General features: G+C 40.8%; 2 protein-coding genes across 6 annotated transcripts in view; one reads left to right on the top strand and one right to left on the bottom strand.

Annotated features, from left to right (window-relative positions):
• The window catches only part of LOC109855072 (protein sprint), a 79,760-nt gene that overhangs the window by 42,504 nt on the left and 14,745 nt on the right, over positions 1-22,511 (bottom strand). For 2 of the 5 annotated variants that reach the window (XM_020428888.1, XM_020428891.1), the window contains exons 2-3: positions 16,427-16,642; positions 9,060-9,133 (exon numbers count right to left, since the gene is read on the bottom strand). In XM_020428888.1, the coding sequence (XP_020284477.1) occupies positions 9,060-9,133; positions 16,427-16,519 (167 nt within the window). In that variant the 5' untranslated portion in view covers positions 16,520-16,642. Of the gene's footprint in view, positions 1-9,059; positions 9,134-11,397; positions 11,820-13,109; positions 13,219-16,426; positions 16,643-19,608; positions 19,875-22,511 lie in introns of those variants that run through there. The other 3 variants (XM_020428890.1, XM_020428899.1, XM_020428898.1) reach the window with 3 other exon arrangements.
• On the top strand, positions 20,846-22,379 carry LOC109855078 (general odorant-binding protein 19a-like). Its single transcript, XM_020428909.1, has 5 exons — positions 20,846-21,114; positions 21,414-21,492; positions 21,745-21,836; positions 21,992-22,103; positions 22,186-22,379. The coding sequence occupies exons 1-5, from the start codon at positions 21,052-21,054 to the stop codon at positions 22,269-22,271; spliced, it is 432 nt and encodes a 143-aa protein (XP_020284498.1). The 5' UTR covers positions 20,846-21,051; the 3' UTR covers positions 22,272-22,379.

Below are 22,511 nucleotides of genomic sequence, written 5' to 3'. Positions count from 1 at the left end.
TCTGCGAACAGTCGACCCTGTAATTTGTACAGGGCACTTCGCGAAATCGACCGCACCTGCGACCGTGATTGAAAAAGATCGTTCTAGGCGTTAAACGGTTGCGCGACATCAGCTCGTCTTACAATACATTCTTGTCTCTTCAATATTTTTTTTTTTTTTTTTTTTTTTTTTTTAATTCTTTTTTTCCACTTTTCTAGATATTATTTTTTGTGTATATATTTTCTATTCTAAAGTTTTATTTTCGCATTCTTAATCATTTGTTGCCACATCTCAATTTTTTTCTTTATCTAATTTAATGTAAATTTCGTGATTTGAACAATGTACCCGTATTGCATACATTTTTCCCGCAGTTCTCCATCAGCCCCTTAAAATCTACCTTTTGGTTCGTTAAACCCTTTTAGTTACAAGTGCAAGAAAATTCGATTTATTTCCGATGAATTTAATTTTACGCTTCCTGGGATATGCTCTCGAAAGCGTTAGGATACCACAGACACTATCTGGGGCTAGTAGGGGCTCCGAGGGTCGTTTGAATCTGACGTTATCTGAATATCTAGTTAGACGGATATAAATTCGCGATACGGGTTATTACAAGATGCGTCGAGTCCGCGTCGAAATTTTTCTCTTCCCTTTACTTTCTTGAATCTATCGGGGCGAAATTTTCTTCGAAATTGTCCGAATCGACAAAGCGGAAGTTCTATTGTACGTAGGCACGCGCTTTCCGTGGCGGAGTAAAAACGCTCGCGTGCGCAAAAATTCGGCAGTTCTTTTCTCGCTTTTCTTTTTTTTTTCTCTAACGCGAGGGAAAGGCACGGAAGAAAGGAGAAAATATATATATTATATATATAAGGGTGAGGGGTCGCGCGATTGCGGAACGTAAAAGATGAGCTATCGGCGTTATCGTTCCGCCCGAATTGCCACGCGACTCCCCTTTATGGCGCGACGCTCCATAAACGACGACGGAACGTACCTACCATCTCCCGTGAGAGATATCGCGATTAAAAATTATATATCAAATACTTGTTCGCGTGTCTGAATACGCGATAATGGACAACACACCGCGATCGAGTATCAAAATTAATAAAGAAGATCGGTATCGATCGTTAGCGAGGATCAGAGAAAAGGGGCGAGAGAACCGGCAAAGAGGGACCGATAAAACAGGGAGTCCGAACACGTAGCCTGGGGGGAAAACTTCGCGTGCATCCAATTTACGATTTACATCGATTACGCGGCTCCCTCGTCGATCCGTGCCGACCGACACAGATGATTATCTTAACGATTATGCTAGATCGCCGAGAATCACAATGTACCTACTTGTGTTACTTGCGATTTCTCGTCTAATTGAATCGAAACAAATTTCAGGAAAACTTGAAAACAAAACTAAGCGCTCGCGCACGTTAAGAATATCGCGAGCTCTGTTAATAATATTTATACAACAGCTTGAGAATACTGGATAATTGTGTGTGCAAAGTGGCCGGAGTCTGTCGGCGGTCTGAGATCTGTCGGCGACATCGCGACCCTGTTTCATGTCAAATGACGTCTTTATACGGAACGGTGCACGACAACTGGCGTTGACGGTTGCCGGAAATTAGGCGATTGTTAGGCTAGGTTACAAACGCCAGTTGTGCTAACAGAGAGGTTAATTAAAGGCGCATTATGTTGCGTCACGACGCAGTCGTAGTAGTTGCGAAACTCTTATACCGAGGCTCAAAATCTTAAGTGGGAAATTGTTTATTACGTGTAGAGCATTAATTTGAGTTTATAGTATTTAACTTTGTCCCGCGCGAAGATCGCTGATTGTCAATCCGCAAATCCTGTTTTATATAAAAAAAAATACATATGTCTAATTAAACGAAACAGTCGAGATGTAAGTAAACAAATATAAATGTAATTGCGCACGCGTTAATTTTATAATGCGGTTTGATCTGCGCGGATTAAAAAGTACGGTACGTACGAGTTCTCTTGTTGTGTGAGCGCGAACTTTTTGTCCGACGCAATCCGCGCGCAAACGAGGAGAGACTGACGAATGGCGGAAACGGAACGCGATGCGTCGGACTTGGAAATGTATTATCGACGGTATTAGCGGAGCCCCGAGGCACGTATTCCAGCGATGCGGCCACGCACCCTTTGTCTACCCGCTAACGATATGGGGTGGCGGATAAGGGCGGGTGTACTCGCGCACAGTCCCCTCGGCAAACATCAGACTCGCGTTAGCCGTCAGAAATCAGGGGAATATCCGGAGAAACCGAGCCGGGGAAACTTCTCTCTCTCTTTCTCTCTCTCTCTCGCGCGCGCGCGCGCGCTATATCGGGTTTCCCGATAATTCGATTGTTCTCCTCTCTCGCTCGATTCGTTTCCTCGCAAATCTTCGTAGACTGTTCTCCGCAAATAGAAAGAGATAGATAGATAGATAGATAGATAGATGCTTTATTTTTAGAGAGAGAGAGAGAGAGAGAGAGTTCAGTATTTGTTTTAATTTCGATTCTTTCTGAAAAAAAAAAATTTCCGATATTCGTTCACTTTCGAATTTCAATTTCTTTCGTAATAAATTTCTTCAAATTATCTTGACGTAACTGAGAGAGAAGTTCCGTCGTTCTTCGTTAAAAAGTGATAAAGAATATGATGGTTGGTTGGCAACACATTACGTGGTTGATACATCGAGCACGATATCTTGCACGTAATAAGATTTCTTTGGACGTACAACACTGTCAACTGCAGGAAACGGACTTGCGGTGAGTAATCCCATAAATTTTGGACAGCCGGTTGTCTGGACCGACGATGGTTTCGCCAGATGAACTGCTTCTAGGCGTGGTTATGCGGGTGTACCATACACACGGGGATAGTGGTTCCTGCCACGGCATTCTCGCACAGTCCATGGCCCCGTCACGGCGTGAGAGACTTGAAGCTTCTGTGCAACTCCCGGGAGCGTCGTAGTTCAAACTTGTTTCCCAACGCTCCGCGCGAACGTTAGTTGCGTACCTACCGAGAGAAAGCCCTCGAGAAACGATACACACGAGACGCTTCGTTCTCTTGTTTTTGTTTTTACATCAGAATATTTGACAAACTGCTAAAGAGTTATGGATTGCGAAAATTTATTCTCCCCCGAAATATAATTGTTCGTTACAATTCAATATTCAAGTCAATGTATCCCAGACCGAGACGTTACAGGATACTACGTTTTCCCCTCACGTGTACTTTATTTTACGATCAAAAGCCGCTATACAAGCGGTCTCGAAAAAGCGAAGCAGTAAACACGCGCGTTCTTACGGGCGCGGGCGAAAATTTTATCTCTTTCCGATACCGTCCCGGGGACGATTTCCCTTCGGTCTAACGCGAATCCGATGCTGCGATCTCGCATCTGCAGCGAGAGAGAGAGAGAAAGAGAGAGAGAGAGAGAAAGAGAGAGAGAGAGAGCGGGATGATGGCAGAAAAATTGCATTATTTTTCGACGTCAAGATGCCAAAGGCATCCATATACGATATAAGGGGAAGAGGGAAAACGCGCATTAAAAGCAGATTTGCGCTGCGCTCTTGAAATTCACGTCGATCGAAGTACAGCCTCGTTTAATGGCTCCGGAAATATCCGGAAGTGATGCGCGCGCGCTGTTGCAGGGAGAGAATGTACCATTAAGCTTGTGTGAGCGAGAAAAGAGGGAACGAGAAAAGAAGATATTATTAAATTCTTAACGTCACACACTAAGCCGTTATTAAAATGCGAGCGCAACCGTCTCTTGATCGACGCTGACTTGTCGGACTGTTAAAAACGATTGCGTCGAGGAGTAAGCGAATTTCATCTTTGTAATATATTTCTTTGTAAAATTGTGCGTTTCGTAATATTTGTTGAGAAATTTCTTTACATTTGTGAGTTTTACGATTAACACGAATTATCTCGCGCGACACAAAAAATAACACAGCAGGCAATTATGACAAATAAAGATCACAATACCGAGAGATCAATTATTTGGAAGGATTAAAGCGCGGCTCATTAATTCTCTGTCAGAGACCGGTCGCATTAACGATGCCGGAAGAGATAAGGCGAGCGGGCGCTCACACGAGATCGCAGCGCGAAAGTGAAAACAGAAATCTCGGCTTTCTTCCCCCCTTCCCTCCTCATTTGGCTGTTACTTTGTTTTTTTCATTTTCTCTTTCTTCTCGTGTATTCTTTTTTCTTTCTCTCTCTCCACTATCCTCCTTTTCGATTCTCCCTTTTTTTTATCGCGAACAGAATGGCATTCTTGTGAAGAATTGCCGGTTTCGAAACTTTTCAACGGGATTACCGACCGATATTAATTCAACCGCGAGGGCCACAAGAGAGAGAGAATTTCATTTCAATTCTGCGTTTCTCCCGTTCTCTCATTTTCGCCGACCTCACGTCGGGAACTGTAAGTGACAGTGGCACGAGACAAGCCCAAAAATCTGCTTATGACACTGCTGATCAAACGTTCGTGTATTTGTGTGCCTGTGTGTGTGTTTCGAAGAAAGTGTCTTGCTTTTATTAAATAAATATTGACAAGCTTACAAACGCAAAGAATGCACACACAATATAAAAATATAACTTGTAAAATACTAAACTGAACTCTGAGGCGTAAAAAAAAGTAGGAGACAAAATTTAAAATTATTGTAAGATATAAACTTTGCAGAAATATGTAAATACATAAAAATTCGCGTCACGAATTTAAATTTTAAATCCCTGCAACAATGCAAGTACGAGAGTGCAAGCGCGAAAAAAAGACTAGAAAAAGCTTCTCTAATATCACAACGACCGTTTTTCCGGAAGCGTTCCTTTTTTTTTTCGTTTCGTTTTATCGTCAACTCAGCAAAAACAGTGGTTTACCAGCTCGAATTTGCCGAACAAAAGTGTCGGGAGCGAAGAACGACATTTCCGGAAACGCGAGAGGCGGGACAGGAGAAAAAAGCAGCGAGGACGAAAAACTCCGGCGAGGAGGTAGGGGGGAAAAAAAATTGGAAATTTCGTCCGCGCAAAATGTGCGTTGCGCGCGTCGTGTCATTTGCCCGTCCGGTTTAATTTGCATGCGTGGCGGACGCGTGTGCGCGTTTTTTGTTTTTTTACTGATATGTACGAGCGGTATAAACTAAAGATATAGAGACCCGATCGCGCTCGTTAGCCATTCCAGTCGCGCATTTCGCGTTCATTGCGATTAAACGTTGCGATACGTGACACGTGCTGAAAAGTGAAATAAAACCATCCTCCCACGCGAATAAATGTTGCGGCAAGTCCGAGAAAAACCTGACAACATTTGTTTTCCCTCAGCTTTCCAATGAAAAAAAAAAAATATATATATATATATATTTTTTTAAGTTTATTATCGATGGTTTGCACAAAGTTTCTCTCTCTCCCTCCGGCAATAATCCGTGAATTGCGTTTCCAACATAGAAAATAAACAATTGTGTGGATTCAAAAGCAAATATGCGAATCAGAAGCAGAGTGTAATGCAAATAAATACAAATGTATCATTTCAGTTATGTGATGAACACTTAAATTAACATTAGACAATGCACAATTTCTCATTGATACATTGTTTTAACTTAACTAGCACAACACAAGCGCGCGCTATTATTAATTTTATTTTAACGTATTGTGTCAGTGAATACAACCTGTCATCGCAATGACAGTTAGTATATATGTTTTCCAAACCATATAATACACATTAGAGAGATGTTAGAAATAACGCATAAAAATCAAAATAAAAAAATAATGAGAAAGAAAAGTGGAAAAACACGTGACTAAAGTCACATAACAGAGAAAAGAGTAAAAAAAAGAATATTATATATAATATTCTATATCTATATATAATACACTCACACACATATATATATATATATATATATATATATACCGTAATCACGTGAACAAAGTCAGTGACCCCACCGCGGTCGCGCGGCCGAAGTCAGTGACCCCCTCCACCAAGGCCGCGCCGCCGAGGTCAGTGACCCCGCCAAGGCCGCGCGGCCGAGGTCAGTGATCCCGTCAAGGCCGCGCGGCCGAGGTCAGTGACCCCGCCAAGGCCGCGCGGCCGAGGTCAGTGACCCCGCCAAGGCCGCGCGGCCGAGGTCAGTGACCCCGCTAAGGCCGCGCGGCTGAGGTCAGTGACCCCGCCAAGGCCGCGCGGCCGAGGTCAGTGACCCCGCCAATATTATAATACATACAATACAATATAAAGTATAATATTATAAATACATAATAAATTATATGTATAATATATATTATTTAATGTTATATATAATATAAATTACAGTCACACGTTACTTTAGTCACGTGTTGTTTTTCTACTCTTTCTTGTCACGTGACTGTACTTTAGTCACGTTTTTAATTTTCTCCACGTAAACGACGAACTGTCAAAATCGCTTTTCTGTTATTATTTACTCTCTCAATCTTACCGATTTGATTCGACTCGACTCGACTCGATCAACCAACCGGCAATCAATCGGCAACGCGAAAAAGAGACAACAATAGATGCGATTTATCCAATATCAAAATGCGCACTTTGTGGTCTAAATGGATTTTTTTATACAGAATACAAAATGTTGTCAAATTATTAAAAGTAAAGTGGGCGCACAAGTCAAACGTCGTAAGAGCCGAGTAACTCCGTAATAAATAACGTTAGTCTCTCTTTTCCGCGAAAACCGGAAGACGCGCAAACCGGAGCGGACATTTAACGTCTCTCGTCATTTTTTTAAACGAGACGCACCAAAATGCGTTGCAACGGAGCGATGCCTTCCACGTCGATTAACGTCGTCGCACACCGCGGGAAAGAATCGCGAGGAAGAAACGCTCTCGTTGCGACGAGAGCAATTTATATCGCGAAAGATACGCACAATTCACAAAAGTGCTCTCGAACTTTTCGCGGAGAAAATCCACTGGGGAAATGCTCATCCCGAAGATAGATTAAAAAACTTCGTTACCCGCGAAACAAGCGCGCGCTCTCGGTCGGTTCGACGTTAATAATGGATGCACAAATGCTGTATCTTCGCAACTTCGCCAAAGTGGCGAGGCGAAAGAGAAGGGCAAAAGAGAGGGAGTGCATTTTCGGTAAATGCAAAGTGACTTCGCGAAAAAGTTATTTTACGAAACTTCGCGTCATCGCGAAAAGAGCAAGAGAGACAAAGAGAGAGAGAAAGAGAAATTCGCGACGAGATAAGAATCCTTTTTAACAATTATGTTTGTACACTCTGTTGCTGGGTTTACCTCGTCCGTGTTAATTATTTACGTAAATCAAGTACTCGAGGCGGAGTAAATTAATAATCGTAAATATATCGTGCGGAATTAACGTCATCGCTAACAACCTAATTTGCGACATATGCTCGAGATTAGTGTCATAATATTATGCGTAATTGCTCTTCGAGTTGCCGGCTGTCAGCAATTTCAACCTCGCTCTACCCTCTATTATGAGGACTCGTATGTTAGAAGATAACAAATGTTTTTCAATTTGGAATAGTTTTGAAACTATAACCACGCGCTGTGTGTTCAACCACGCGAATTACAACCTCAATTCTGATCAGATCTATTTTTTCGCGCTTGTTGATGCGATATTCGAACGAAGAAACTCAGCTCGCGTATCATTTAGAGAAACTCGAAGACACGTCAACGCATTTCTGCGTCGTGCCAAATTAATTATATTAATTTTATTACACGTTTGTGCACGTACAAAACTAACGAGAATTAATGACACGGCATAAGTTACACAATGAGACGAGTTACTGCCCTACTTCGTTAATAACTCGCTGGAACGATGATATCACAAACACAACACACGCGCGTAATCAGTGTTGTATTATTAATTGTCGGTAGTTACGTAATCACGCTTGTGTCAATGTGGAAGCCGAAGTTACAGCGAGTTTCAAAGTTCGGCGGGTTCCCGAAGAGGACCCTTCCCGATTCCCTATTGAAATTTTGCGGCCTTTCAGCAAGACATCGTCCATCTTGTCTTTGAAGTGAATAGGAGAGGACACCCGGCACCCCAGATGTTAAATCTTAAAGTTTAACCCGACCGTGTACATATATATATATATATATATATATATACACGCGGGAATCTGTATCCACGCATCTACATAACAGCGTCCTATGTAAACATTTAACGTACCCAGTGACTCGAGAATCAAAGACGTTCTTGAAAGAAAAAATAATAATTTGTCTTTCTAATAGATAGATTTTAGAGTTGATCTTTTCTTAATTTTCCAGGTTCGACTCTTGGCTGAGGAGTTTTTTTCGCAATATTTTTTAAAATTAGTTAAGAGGATATACGAGGTCTTTCATATATGTGATGCAAATCTAGCATCCTATATGATTTAAAGAATTGTTATTTCAATTCAAAAAACTCACGTAAAAAATTTACACGTGAACGCATATACATATATGTATAAATGTATGCATACATATATATACGCACATTTTTCCGCACAACATCCTGCGATCGGCTCTCACTGACCGGACTTACATATATTTATTAGTTTGATACTTAAAGAGCCCGCGATAATTCTCTATTAATTATTATTTGCTTCTTAATTTTATTTGCAAAAAACAATTTTAAATTGTCGACTGAAATTTTCACAAAATTGCCAAGTGGCAGGGAAGTGATTTATGACAAATGTGTATGGGGAATTTAAATGAACACTTAGCCACCCAGTATAATACCCTGGTGTTCTATGTAACGTATATTGTGGGCGCAGTTTCTCATACATCACGAGAGAAGGATGCTCGCGATATGGAAATTATTCGTGCGAGATTTTCGCCATAAATTACGGGAATTAATTCGATTTAACCATTACCGCGTGCGCAACCCGCTCACAGGGGTGGGTTAATGTGTTTTCCCGCCCCGTCTATGTGACACGAAAGTTAAATTTTTTTAAATAGCTCGTCAAAAGGCGCAAAAAATCAAAGCAGATTCGATAGAAATTAAAATTGAAATCTGCGTGATGGCGCGTGGTTGTAACGATAACGTTTTTTTTTTATCGTTCGCGACGGATCTCGATTTCGGAACGAAGTGCGATCGCATTCGACTTCATCGAGAAGAGACTGAAGAGAAAAGAAGACGTACTTACTGTTCGTAGGAATCTGGGGTCGTGCAAAGCTCGCTCAGCATGCAGTCTAAATCGGTCGCCAGGGAATTAAGCAGCTGAAAGAAAAGAGAAGCAGGTTAGGGTCAACGAGAAGACTGTGTAGATTCACTCGATAACAAGTCGACATTCTGTCACCTAGCTCTAACTTATGACCGATCAATCAATAAAGCGGTTCTCAGTGCGCACGAAGTCGCACGTATCTATTGTTGTTTCAAATTCAATATTATAAAATTTACACAAGATAGAATTTAATAGTTTTATTTAATAGTTTTATTCATTTCAGCCGAGATAGAATCTAATTAAAAAAAAAATCAATGTTTTTTTAATCTGACTAAAATGTATTATTAAAATTGATTTTTTAAATTACATTTTATCAAACAAATTAAATTTCAGAAGGATAAAATTCAATAAAAATTTAAAAAATATGAAAAAATGCACAAATATTCTAATTTGACTAGAATACATTGTTGCACTTTATTATATAAATAATATTTTGTATATTTTTTCTCAATTTATTACCGAGAAAACAACATATAAAAACTTCCTTCCAAAACGTATCCATTTTTACTTGTATCTGCAAACGTTGCGTTCATTAGCGAACCGCACAAACGGCCATTTCGACGCGCATAAATACAAGCGCGTATACTCATGGTGCGCAATAATGCGAGCGCAATTTAAATACATCTCCTCTCTCTCTCTCTCTCTCTCTCTCTCTCTCTCTCTCTCTCGCTCTCTCCTCTCTCTCGGAGGGGAAGTTATACGCTCGGAAACATAGCTCGGAGGGTCATTGCGAAAATGTAATTGCGATCCAACCATCCCCTCGATACTCCGATCAACTTTCTCTCCTCCATCGCGTCGATAGATAGTCGCGGACCACAGCTTGTCAACGCGAGTATCGACTCCCGTCGTTTGACACGACCGCTGTCACGTCGTTTTGTTTGCGAAAAGTTGCGCTTTTGAAATTTTTATCGCGACATATCCGCGTTAAAACTCAATGTCGAGTATCTCTCTCCGTGTTTCTACAACTTTAATCCCTTTATCTCCCCTCGCGCCGAGTGTCAATAACGGCGAGAGGAAACAAAGACTAACGAAAAACATCGAGAAATAGTGAAAAAGCGAGTCGAAGGAAACGTGAAACAAATCGCGAAGACGCCGCGGGGCGCACGCGACGCGGAAGATGCATTTGCGGCAGCAATGCCACGTGGCAGCGCGCGTATAGTCGTGTGTATTCGACGTGTGGAGTCACGGAAGTCTGCGAACCGTAAAATCCCATAAAGTGGCGAGTGTCGGCTGAATATTCCGCTTGTCGAAGCTTTCGGCGAAATCGATAGATTCGCGAGACGTGCTGAGGAAAACGGGAAACCTTTTGTCGATTCGCGCCAGAGTGCGAACTTTAACCGAGTCGGAAGGAATCCGTAGAAATGGCGCGCGTGGCGCATTTCGACGTTAACAAAAACAAAAAAAAAAAAAAAAAGAAACCGAACGGGGAAGGATAAACGCAATCGCGGTTACGCGATTTGTTTGACCGAAGAAACGAGGGATTATTCGTCTGATTAACGTTGTATACAAAGGAAAAAAAAAAAGACCAACGCGTCTGCGGAAACTTCGACGAGCGGAGAACACGGAAAATTCGGATAATTCGAACCGCGGGCTGATTTAATTAAACAAAGAACAAAAGGGTTAGATCGAATTAAACGTATCTGCCATCATCGTTACGCAACGCGTTGCGCTCCTCGATTCGCCTTCAGCACGCAGCGCGGCTGCAGCAACAACGACCGCGACGAGTGCTGATTGGATCTAATCCGTTTAATTCGGGGAATGAGTTTCAGTGGACCATTTTAATTCGAGTCCGTCGCGTCGCGTTTGCTCTCTCGCGCTCGCTTCTACTCTCTTGAGTGCTCTTCTTAAACTTCAAACTTCGAGGGCTCTTCAGACACGCCATCCTGCTATTGAACAACCGTTTACATTCGTCGTTTTACGTTCTTAATGATCGACCGGAAACTCGAGAGCGCCCAACATCTCCCAAAAATATTAAATATTATAAATAAAAAAAAAAAAAAAAAGCATCTGAATAATATTACGAATTTAATTTATAACATATTTTATAAGTATTGAATATATTATTAATCAATTAAGTAGATTAATTATAATAATATTATAAATTAATAAAAAGACTTTCGATATAGTGCGCGTACTGTGTATAGTTTCTTCTTTTCATTGACTAAAATTTTTTAGTCTCTCGTTTTAGACAAGTGTCATTTTTTCAATGTTTCATCGGAATAGGAATTACAATGATTGCTCGAAGCGTCTTATCGGTCACCTTTATCAATTGTTCCGCACACGTCCGGGACTAAATCGGGTGTGTACACACACGTATCTCCCGTGTGTATTGTCCGGTGCTCGGTGTTTACGAGAACCACGAAACGTGACGGGGAATGTTGGAAGAACAACGGCGATTAGGCGCAGCCAGCGACACTGCGACAAGACACGGACAACAATTAAACAGGTTTCTCTCAGCCGCGCAGCTCGTTATCGTAATGGACGACGCACCGACCGCATAATATACACGCGCGGAACACCCCGCGCACATAGAGAGGCACGTTTGCGCGGGAACTCGAGCAGATAGTAGACCGGACACGACGGGAAAACGCAGAAATAAAGACAAAAATAAACGCGCTCGAAGAAGAGACTGGTTTAGAGCCGCGCGACATGTGTCCGCCGCAAAAGTCGAGTGTCCACTGTGTCGTCGCTGTAAGAATGCGTTTAATAGGATCGCGCCGGCGGGAAAAAAGGCTACAGGGTGTCCCGAAGAAAAAGCAAGCCGCGAATGAAACAATCGAGACGATTGGAGAAAAAAAACAAAATGAAGGGAAATCGGATCAATTTAAAAAAAAAAAAAACGTGTCTAAAAACGATGTGTAAAAAAAAATTAATAAATAAAATTAACGCCACAGAGATTTCAATCAAGTGAAGAAACCGTCAAAAATTATTTGTTTGAAGAACAAGATATTCTGGGGGGGGGGGGGAAATAAAAAGAGAAAGTTTTCTGAAATGGGGAAGAACAAGACGAACGACGGGCACGAGCGCGACGTATTTTTCGCGCGCGAAACGTGACTCATGGCGAATTGTCTGGATGATTGCGCGCTTTATTATATAGCGTGTACAGTGACTGTCGATTTCACCTGCGCGCACTGTAACTATCGAGGCACCACTGTGCACCGCAAACGACAGCTGCGACCGATCGACTGTTACGTGTTCTCCTCGCGCGCCAGTCGTTGAGATAAGGCCGCCCTGGAAGGTGTCTGCGTGTGTGTGTGTGTACATGTGTGCACGGAGCAAGCGTCGTATCTTTGTACAACAACGCACAAAGTAGTAGACACGGAACGGGTGAAACGGATGCAACGTCAAATAAATAAAGGCGTCTAATCGCGCGAACCGAGTCTCGCGTGATTAGACATTTAATTTGTGCGCGAGTATCCCCCCCGTCCCGAATAAACTCAAGCGGCCCCGAATACACACGCGTTTTAAAGTTCACCGCGTCACGCACACGGCTCTGCCGGATGAATAACGATCGAGTGCGGTGATTACTAACGCAATAAGTAAGAGATCGCTGCGCATCTCGATCGTGAGAAATGTCATCTCGCGAGCGCGGCAGGCAAGAAGAAACGACGATCTCTACCCGGAACGGAATGCAAATTCAGAATCGAGGTCGTCGCGTTTTGACAGTTATTTATAGTCGTCCCATATAGCATGCGCGCGCGTGTTTTATGCGCGCGGTTTATATAAAGCGATACTCATCGTTTCTTTTTTTTTTTTTATGCTACGATAGATCGCCTTTTCGGGAAGCACCGCCGCGAATTAATACGATTTTATTTATCCGGTTCAAGTGTTTCGTCATCGACGAAAGTTATCTTCTCGATAAGCCCCGCGCATAAGTTGCGTCGCCGCAATGCGGGATTTTGACGCGAAATCCAAAAATGTTTTCTTTTGCGTAAATTTCGCTACAAAATATCGGCGAAACACAATACTAACGTTTTTCGATGCGAAAGGTTTTGCACAAGTGTGCCGAGTACATAGACCCTGGCTGTCAATCTTCCGGCGTCGCGCGATCGAAAGATCTAGGACGTTCTCGCGCACACAAACGCGCGAAAAACTTCGGACTCGAATATTCAACCTTTTTGCAAACGCGACGTCAGAAGACCGGCGGAGACAGAATTTTGTTCCCCCCAAGCGACTTCGCTCTGAAAATCGATACCGAAAAACCGAGATAACCTTCCCACCTCCTCGTTCGTGTGTTTGCGTTTAATCTCGCGGCGACATTCGAACGACGGGAACGGCGTACGTAATCACGACGTGTTACGTATATACATATATATCTCGCCTTTTTCCTTTCGTGTGTTGCACATCGATAAAAAAAAAAAAAGAATTCTGTCGCACACAAAAAGTATCTAGAAATTCTATCACCGCGCGTTTGTCCACTGATATAAATACGAGACTTTACACATCGGCAATTTTTTTTTTTTTACACATTGACAACTTTATATCCCTGGACGGAACACACTGTTCGCTTGTCGCGGGTGACTGAACTTAGCGCGGCGAATTCGCAGGCACTACCCACCTGGGGAATCGATACTTGGCTTAGTGGTTACTAGTGTTCGAATTGCTATAGCAACATCTGATCAAAACAGAAGATGCGTATTTGGAGCGATGCGTGATAAAATGAGAAAGGGTAGAAGAGAGAACGGAATTCTACGATCGAAATTCAAGCCGAAGATCCTCGCGATTTCAATACTGTACTTTGCATCGTGTAAAATAAAAAAAATTTTTCACACATCGTCTTTAAACATGGCGACAATTCTCAACGAAACGGGTTCGAGTATTTGAAAAGAGATTCGCATAGAGATTCGGGTTCGAAAGATGCGGGAGACACAAAGGAAAAGAGGAGTCTTGTGTGTGTAATAAGTCTCGTCTTCAATCAACTTGAAACTCGGTGTTAAATTATTTGGAAGGGGCGCACAGCCTTAGTGGCGAACTCTAAAAGTCGAGGCCTCTCCTAAAGTGTATGGCGGTGCTCGCTCGAGACTACTTCTGCATGTTTAGAGGCGCATGCTTAAGTAACCGACTTAAAGAGGATCTTCCCGCATCTCTCTCTCTCTCACATTTAACAATTTTATTAAAACAATGTAATTATTTATTTCACGTGTAAAAAATATTTTAAAAATTGTAAAGAAGCTACTTTTCTAAAATTACGGGATTAAAAAAACTAATAGGTTTACGATACAAGCTCGAGTTGTGACGGAACATATTATGTATTTGATATAGGACTCATTTCGCACAATGGATGATCCGAAATGGGCTTCACGTAACCGGTCGGAGTGGTGCGCGTAATATATAAGATATACGTGAGGGTGACGCGTTGTGTGTAGATTTGGGGTCACACACTACAAAACTACTCGTGAATATTCAGTGAAGCATTAACTCTCGTGCGCCCGCGCCCGTGAGGAACGAGGACCATCTGTTCTTAACCGTGCGCCGGAATTAAAGCGTTTTTAAGCTGTTGGGACAGCGGGGTGGCTAATACGAGGGATGACGTTGGGGAAATGGCGTTGATGGAACGGACCTCTCGTTGTATAGTACTCAGGCGTAATCGCGCAGACAGCTTCGCTTCATATCCGAGTTCCGGATAATTGCGAACATTTTACAAATGGATGTATCTCTCAAGAGAGAGAGAAAAAGAGAGAGAAAGAGAGAGAGAGAAGGGCGCAATTTTGATTACGGTCGCCGTTATCTGAAGCCGTTACTAATTGTGCAAAGTGGGGGGACTTGCGCGAAGAAAAGAAACCGTCACAGAAATATCTATTACTCTCGTAAACGATATAATTAAATTGTAACCGGATTGATAAAATTCCCAGAAGTAAAATTAATTTGACATTTTTCTCTCTTTTTATTTTTTTTTTCTCTGTTTCATTCAATATATTACGTGAAACGCGTTATTTCCGTCGTGAGTGAGGATCGAATTTTACCGGACGACCGTCGTGCGCTATATTCGAGCTATCCATCACACACGTTTGGGATGATCCTGGTCCGTCTCAAACCGGAAATGAAACGGAAACATCGCGAACATTAATTCTACAAAGATACGCGCGATATTTCGCGCCCCCGGCGCGATGTATAACAAAATTTGCATCTAAAGACGGGATTTCGTAAACCAAACTTTGCGTCTCGCGCGCTCACGGATTTCTCCCCACGTGTGCCACGACGATACTTTTCCCGAGACGCTTCCCCTACCCCCGTCGGTCGTTCCTTTCCTTGCTTTTTCATATCCGCGACATCCACGTCGTTTATAATATTCTCTCCGTATCGAGTGTTCAATATTTACCCCGAGCTTTATGAAAGACTTGGCAGATCTAACGTTTTCTCATATTGGCAAAATTATATTTTGTTTTATTATACATTTTTCTATCAGACAAGACGTTGCCGCTTTTATCTCGACGCTGGATTGATTCGTTTCTCGGATGTATTTCTCGATTCATGTCGTGCGAATCAAGAGGCATGGTATTGCCTCGAGCCGATTTCGAGCGCGATTTTGTTGCGCGTGTTTTTAAAAGCGTAACGAAAATAAAGTCACGTGAGAAGAGGAAGGACAACACGTGACTAAAGTTACGTGACTGTACTTTAGTCACATATCTTTACACGTTAAAATAGCGTGCGCGTAACTCGCGCTTGTGTTGTGCTGATATTATTAAAAACCTGAACATTATAATAATAATAATAATAATAATAATAACAATAATTTCAAATAACGTACGTACGTTGTTTATATCCTTCGGTTTGAAAAGAGTTTTCAGAATCTGACAACTTTCGATATTTTATTTTTATTGTTTTTCCTTTCGCTTATCCACAACAAATAGGCAACGCCACGCAATTGTTTTGAAAAAAAATCTTGAATTCTCGTCTCGTACTCGAAGAAATATAAGAGGATAAAAAAATAAAAATAACGCACGCACGAATAATCAAAGCAAAGGATGATGCCGATAATAATGCGAGAAGACGTGGGGGACGATGTCGCTCCGTAATACAAAAGTTTTTCCACGGTCGCCGAAAATTTTCCTGTGACAGCGTTCGCCGTCCCTAACTCGTCCTTTCCCTCCGTGACAAATGGCGTCAGTTTCTCTCGTGCGTCACGCAATTTCCTCTTTTGCAGCGTGAAAGAACACGTTCTCTCATCTTCCCGCGCGAATATTCGCGGAAGTACGTGAGACATTGTCCCAAATTCGATAGATGTTAAATTATTGTTTTTCTTCTTTTTTTTTTTTTTCAAAAAATGGAATTTTTTTTTAAAGACTCACCAACAAATAGCTGGACGAGGTGCTGCTGGTGGACTCTCTTTTCTTCTGAGATCCCAGGTCCCTCTGCACTAGTGACGTCATCTCTTCTTTCATAGTAATTTTACATTATGCGATTTCACATTACACTTCGCAATAAAAAACAAAAAATTCAATTTAAAAAAAATAAAAACTAAAACAAAACAAAAAAATACACTTTGCGAACGTCACTCGATACACCTGCAACACAAAAAAGAGAAAAATATACACACTAATTAATAATAAAGTATAACGTTAATAAGGCAATTACGCGCCAAGAACAATCTTTTCTCATAGAATGTATTCGGTGTTTCTTCCGCGATAATTTTCATAATGCATAAGTGAACGTAAATATATCACGTTGTCATGACTTATTCACGAATTATTCCCGTTTGTTTCCCGCTTTCCCATCGCGCGCCGCCTGTGAAGTTCTTTTCAAGTTTATTATCCGCTCTTCAGCGAAGGTCGCGGCCTTGACAACTCCCATTGCGTAATTTTAAGCCTTTCCTTCTTAAAAAAAAAAAAAAAACATACAAAAACAAAGCGTTCCGTTTGCCGATTGTTTTCGAACTTTCTCGCAATTTCGTACGTACGCACAAAAGAACCTGTACCGAGGAATAAATTAGAATTTGAAATTTACTCTCTTAAACACAAATTATCTCATTCAACGTATGCGGCGCGGATGTACATTTCTCTCGTTAGTTATAATAAAAAAGTTTAAGCGAGAGAATATACCGATTGAAGGGAGTATAAATATTTTTTATGAACTTCGATGCTGATTACACATACATTATGTATACGTGCAAATTGATTAATTAATTAGTTCGCATTCTCGTTGTGAAACAAGAAACTACTGAGTCATCTACCGGTTCCACATCCGTCGAGTAACAAAAGATGAGGCACAGCGAGGTTTCTCTTATCGAAGCTCTGTTATCTTCTCGCCCGACAAAAGAGACTTGTCAAAATAAACTAAAATAAATTGACAGATTATCTCACAAATATCTGTGCAAATCTTTCTTCAGATTGTTGTTAGACGTCTCCGAACAACACACTTTCGTCCGGAGAAAAGATCGCGCGGATCGTCGCGCAAAGATGTATCGTCGCGTAATTAAATTTTAACGTATTATTACACACCGCACAAGCTGCGTGTGCGCGCATACAGCTTCCGCGTTTGTTTCTTTTATCACGAGAGCTCGTGAGAACAGAGCGCGGCAAGAACACGCGAACCCCTGCAACCGGGCAAAAATATCCGTTAACACATTAGCTCTTTTGCAGCTTGATAGATACACATATATATGTACAAGGAATATTCTCGACTGTCCGACGTCATCGGTAAGTACCGTTCGAACAATTTCGCAAGCGAGTCAATTTCAATCGGGACTAATCAGCGCGTTGCATCGCCGCCAAGTGCAGCTGTGCCGAAGCATTTTACGACGGTGTGTAAGGAAACTGCACAAGTTTCAATTTTGCACAATGTGCCTTGTTGCGCAGACAAACTTGTACTCGCGCGTTGATTGCACCGCGTGACAATAGGTGGCAACAGCAACTGCGCGACAAGAGACGACAATCTGCGATACCGGCGCATATACTTTTACATAAAAAACACATATTTCTTATTTTAACACGCAATGTGTATGTTTTTGAAATTATATTCGATATTTGCATCATATTAAAATTGAAAAATATGTAAAATAAATGTCTTAAATGTTTTGTCCGAAAAACTATTGTTAGATCTTTCTGCACATATCTCGAACTATCATCATGCAGCGATTTCTATCGTGCAGTTATATATATTTTGAGCCTAAAAGGTGAGCTAAACGGTATTGTTCTCCGTTTCCTCGACTGCATTTTTCTCACGCATTGTATATCCGAGTATTGAATGTGAGAACGAGAAGAAGAGGAAGAAGAAAAGCAACATCGCTCTTCTTCTTCGTCTTCGTCTTCCTTCGGCGGCGAATAATACGGTAGAACGTCGGTTGGTCGGATTTAGAGAGACAAGGGGGGGTTCACCAATTGACGAATGCGAACAGAATAAATTCAAAAGACCACGCCGGTAGAAGGTACATTCCTAAGAGGCGCCTACCGTAGTTCCTGCTCCCTCAATGAGAAAAGGAAAGGTCTCTTCCCCTCTCCGAGGTTCAAACAGATAAAAAGACAGGTCTGCTCTAAAAACTTCCTCCCAAAGTTACGGAGAACGCTCAAATGTCACAGATGAATCACACTCTGCGCCTTGTGCGAAATTCGAACGACACTCGCGTGTGAACGGCCGCGCAAGGAATGTCGTTCGATTTATTCATTCCGGAAATCCCGAAGAGACCGAGACCCGATTTCAAGAACTACGGCACCCACATGGAACATTCTGAATCAGCCTCCACTAAGATGTTCACTAGACGTCACATGTTATGGACGTCCACTGGACATTTAATGGACGTTATACAATACAAGGATTTGACATTCTCTCGGATTTCTCTTCGGCAAATAAAATGAAACAATACAAATTTCTGAGATTTTCAATACGCAGCTTTTCGAAAATCTCGCAGATAGTCTCGATTTTAAAACCAACTATGATACAGGCAATTTGCGTTTTTTTCAGATTTTCTTAGCAAATCAAATAAAATTTACAATACAAATTTGAGATTTTTAATATATAATTTTGAAAAAGCGCTGAAACCATCAGTTTGTTTTTAATCTAAAACTAACATTTTAAGCACACGGACGCACACTTAATGTTAACGATGCACATTTATACATGCATCATTACCGCATATAAATTAATAAAGGCTAATTAATAGGTTGAACATAATACACGACGAATTTCATCATCCACAATAGCAGTTAATTAATAAATACACGTGTGTGCCCCATGCGTTTGATTACGAAGAAAATAATAATGTCTGGTAGTAGGAGCTAGTCGCATAATTAGTGACATAACGAGTCCGAGAGATAATTACCGACCGAGAGAGGTGTTTGTTCACTTCCATTGTGAAGAGAATAAATTATGAAGATTCGATCTAATAACTAACGTTTTACTACCCACAATTTAACCAAAGAATTTGTTAATTCTACTTAATGTACGCGTTGAAACTGTTTTTTTTTTTTTTTTTTTTTAAATATAATAATAAGTTCATGCGCGTAATAGAGATTTTTGTTTTGATTTTGTCACTTACGCACACATTTGCACAACGCAGTCTTCTTCTCTCTCATCTTTCTTCATTTTATAATATTGTCTTCGTGAATCTCAATGTTGAAAATTGAATGTCAGTTGACAAAACACACCGAAGTGAATCACTGAAACGGTCGATAGCGCACAACGCCGCGTAGTTGTAATAACGATTGATTGTAATTTCATCGCTGAAGCGATCATCGTGCGATTCGAGTTGAGGGCGATATTTTTAGCCGTATGGCTTTAAGCAAGAAGAAACGACGAGCCACAGACGGCCTCGGGCATCACTAGTCCCAGTATTAACGCCATCGTCGCCATCAACCGCCTCCAACCACCACCACCATTACCACCACCATCGTCCCCACCGTCGTCGTACTGTGTGTGCTGCTGTGTGTCAGTAATGGATACGCTAACTGAATATTTATAAACGATATAGATCGAATAAAAAAAAAAAAAATCAATACTTGGATTTTTATTCTGAGTTCACATCCCGGCAAGACGGCCTGTACGATAATTCAGTTCTCTATTTTTCTTCTCTTCCCGACGACGGGAAGTGACTAATCAGCGGTGATTTTGATGTTGCAGTATCTCGCTCTGTCAATTCTCCGTCCGCACGCTCGCGTGCGCGCTTCCGGGATTCCGAAACATCACTCCGGCGATAAACAAATTAAAAGTGCACCACCAGACTGGAAATAAATTGTTCATGTGCGCGCTTCTTTTTCTCTCGTCCGTTACTTGCGCGCGATTACGCGCGCAATTTGCAATTTGTTTTTGCGACGCGAAAAGTGTAATTGTTGCGAAAAAAAAATATCAACTTTGTATTTTCGATCAAGAAAAAATATATGCAAATATTCGCAGAGATAACATTTTACGAGAGATCTAACATTAACATTTTTTATGTAAGTTTAAATATGTGTGTAGATTCGCGTATATTAAATTGTTGTTAATTACAGACACAGATTTACGTAAAATAACAAAAGAGAGGAAGAGGAATTTCAATGTAAAATTTTCCACTGAATAGCACAGCTATTTTGCAGGAATATCTGTAGTTGAAATCTTCGGATAATACCATGTCATCACGAATGTCACGAATTGTCGATTACCATCCGACTAATCAACAACCTCTCTCTCTCTCTCTCTCTCTCTCTCTCTGTTTCTTTTTGTTTTTTTATAAAACACGAGCTGCGTTCCTCGTCTTTTGCGTTTCCTTAACTTCAATAAGGCATAAATTTCCTCTATGATTACAAGTAAATACTATGAAATCAAAGTTGTAAATGAGATTATTGCTGTATATATCAAGCGCGGTTCAGCTGTCGACTTGTCACAGTCATACGTAAAGCGGTGACATAAAGTAGACACGGCCTGTCGTCAGCTTCGAAATATTTCGACGATATTTCGACAATTTGTGATTTTATATAAAACTTTGTTTATAAACAAATATTGTAAAATGTATGTTCGTCTGTTAATCTGTGCGGTTGTACTCACGCTTGCGGTAAATCAAGTGATTGCGGTAAGTTGTATAATTTATATAAATAATTTATATAATTTATATAAATACAACTTATATAAATTATACATTTATATAAATGTATAATTTATAGTTGTATAATTTATACAAATATATGTAAAATATATAAAGTATTATGTGTATATAAAATATTTATAAAATATATAAACGGTAAGATATTATAAAGTCAATCTCTCTTATTAGCGCACATCTATGTAATCGTCGCGGTGAAAAATTATAAAATAAACGTACATTTGATTTCTTTTTGTGATAGGCGTGTACATTTAATTTTTTCGTACTAGGCAATGACGATGGAACAAATTCAAAAAACCGCGCAAACTATGCGAAATACGTGCACCACGAAAACTCACGCGGATCCAGGTGAGTTGGTTATGCAAATTTATGTGGTTGGATGTTAATTTTCGCGGTTTCCTCTTCGTGGAAAAAAAAAATTGTTGTTGCATCGTATTTATAATACCTTTTAACTTTTTTAATTTTCTATGAGAAATTCTCTTGTGACGCAAATTTATAGTTGCGCTTTTATTTTCGCGCTTACAATAAAAGTTTGAGATATATTTTAACGCTTTTTTCTCGCATGATGCGAGATAATCTCATAAGTTTAATTTTGTACAGGGGCTGTCGCAGGAATACAAAACGGTGCGTTCCCAGACGATGATCAGACATTGAAATGCTATACGCTTTGCATCATGAAGACAATGCGAACTGTAAGCGTTAAATAATTTCGTGTTTTTTTTTTTTTTTTAATCCAGTAAAGAAACATTATGTGCTAGACGGAGCACGTATTAGAAGAATTATTTAATTTATATAATGAGAATGTTAGTACATTTTGAATAATTTGCACTCTTTTGTTGCAATAAAGTTTAAGAATGGACGCATTGACTCCGGAATGATGATCAAACAAATGGACCTGATGATGCCCGCCGAAATGGCGGAACCACTGAAGGTAACCGCTAGTACGTGCGCGGCGCAACGTAAGTTAATTGTTTTATAAGACAAAACCGTTAACGAATAAAATTATTTTTTTATAAAAATTCCGATGTTTTTCTTTTACAGCTGCCGCCGGAGACGACTGTGAAACGACTTATCAGTTTGTGAAATGCAGCTACCAAACGGATCCGGCTCATTTCTTCTTCCCGTAACCGAATGTTATAGATGTTCGTTCGAAGTTGTAATTATTTCTAGAGACAAACAGGAATGCAAATATTGTATAAGTTCCAATAAAAGTCTGTCTTTTGTTTTTGTGCAAATTGCGTCGTCAAATGTGCGAGAGAACCCGACATTAACGCGTCGAAATAACAACGCACTTGCGTAATATTGAGATCCATCAAGCTCCGGAATGACAGGGAGAAGTAAATAAGACACAATCCGGGTGTCACTGT

Source organism: Pseudomyrmex gracilis, unplaced genomic scaffold, assembly GCF_002006095.1.
Source record: "Pseudomyrmex gracilis isolate BER0280 unplaced genomic scaffold, ASM200609v1 scaffold_80, whole genome shotgun sequence".
NCBI lineage: Eukaryota > Metazoa > Arthropoda > Insecta > Hymenoptera > Formicidae > Pseudomyrmex > Pseudomyrmex gracilis.
This window is presented reverse-complemented; position numbering and strand designations above follow the sequence as displayed.

What these genes read in the sequence shown, in the direction of transcription:
- LOC109855078 (XM_020428909.1), top strand. Translation starts at nt 21,052, where the DNA reads ATGTATGTTCGTCTGTTAATCTGTGCGGTTGTACTCACGCTTGCGGTA. An exon ending in GAAAACTCACGCGGATCCAG is followed by an intron (nt 21,493 to 21,744) that starts GTGAGTTGGTTA and finishes AATTTTGTACAG; the next exon opens with GGGCTGTCGCAGGAATACAA. An exon ending in TAGTACGTGCGCGGCGCAAC is followed by an intron (nt 22,104 to 22,185) that starts GTAAGTTAATTG and finishes TTTCTTTTACAG; the next exon opens with CTGCCGCCGGAGACGACTGT.